Raw genomic sequence first — 1508 nt, forward strand, 5'->3', positions numbered from 1 at the left:
TTATTAATGTTACTTCTGATGTAATTTTTTATTATTAGCTATTGGGTTTTTTCTTTATAAAAGATGTATATATTTTACATAAAAATATATACTTATATTTGTTTAATATCATATTAGGATTAGAATATATTCCTTCTTGTGGCATATGTTTTTAATATAAAAAGGATAAGAAGAATATAAAATAAATAATAATATGTTAAATTTTTTTATAGTTCTCGCATAAATTCCTTTAATGTTCATAATTTTAGAATTTCATTTAATTAATATATTGGAATTTAATATTACTCTAACTATAAATAAAATGTTATATAATTTTATTGTTAGTTCAGATAGTTATTTAGAATTACCTATAGTAATAATGTAGTTTCATCATGGATTGGGTAGAATTTAATGTTTTTTCATATTTCTAAATTTATACACAAATTTTATGTTTGTGATAGAAAAAAAGATAAGTTAATTAAAAATTAAGGCTTAAATAATTCCTAATAATTTTTTTGAATCTAGGGTTTGCATGGATTTGGTTCTTCGTCAGTGCAATATATTTTAAATCCCAAATTTACAAGCATAGGAAAACATATTAAAAAAATAACTTCTTCCTTAAGAGTTGAGAAAAATAAAAGAAAAATTTAGAAAAAATTGCTTAGATCTGGCTGATTATATAATTGAGAGAAGCCACGCACCCGCATATTTTGATCAATCTAAATGGGACGTGGCACTAAAGAATTGGTATCAAATTCATTATAAAGATCTAACTACACATGGGAATGCCTATGATTATAGAGAAGAATGAGAGAAATCTTTTGGAATTAAGTTATGAAGTAAAAGATTTTCATGAAAAAAAAATTAGAGACCTCAGGCGATTAAAACCATTCCTCATCGAAAATAATACATATAGTTGTAATAATGATCAGAGATGTATGCAAATATTTAACGAATATAATATTTGGATTAATGACAGGAAAAATTATTTTGAGAAAAAAAGACAACTCATTCAAAAAAATTCCTCATCTGTACAAAGGAAATTGAAATTTTCAATACCAATTAGTAACTTGCTGAATCCTGAGATATATAGTGAATTTTCTGAAACTTTACCTTCAGTTTCAGTTCCACTTGAAGAAGAAGATGGAAAAGAGATAAGAGGAGAAGGAAAAGAAGAAGGAAAAGAAGAAGGAAAAGAAGAAGGCATATCCTTAAGAGTAAGAGGAAATGCGTCTGAAAATCAAAGTACACTACAAGAAGAAGCTTCAACTTCAGGGGCATCATCACTTCAAACATCTGATACTATAAGTGCAGGAGAATTACCTGGATCAGCTGTAGATTCCCCAATTCCAGAAGCTGAAAATTCAAAGTTTCCTAAATATTCAGAACAACCTACTTCAATGACTGAAACTGATCCTGTAGAACAACGTCCAATAACTCTTGGATTAGGAGGAAGTACTGGTCATATAACTACTATACCATCTGATGAAGCAGTAAAACCTGATTCAAGTTCTGTTTTTATTACACCC

General features: G+C 27.3%; 1 protein-coding gene across 1 annotated transcript; it reads left to right on the forward strand.

Annotated features, from left to right (window-relative positions):
• Positions 1–758: 758 nt before the first annotated feature.
• On the forward strand, positions 759–1508 carry PmUG01_00024400 (STP1 protein; the record flags this gene model as incomplete). The annotated part of the gene is made up of 1 exon (XM_029007144.1): positions 759–1508. A coding segment is annotated over one exon (750 nt), but the record flags the coding sequence as incomplete, so codon positions are not given.

This window comes from Plasmodium malariae (assembly GCF_900090045.1).
Source record: "Plasmodium malariae genome assembly, contig: PmUG01_00_8, whole genome shotgun sequence".
In the NCBI taxonomy this organism is placed as follows: Eukaryota; Apicomplexa; class Aconoidasida; order Haemosporida; family Plasmodiidae; genus Plasmodium; species Plasmodium malariae.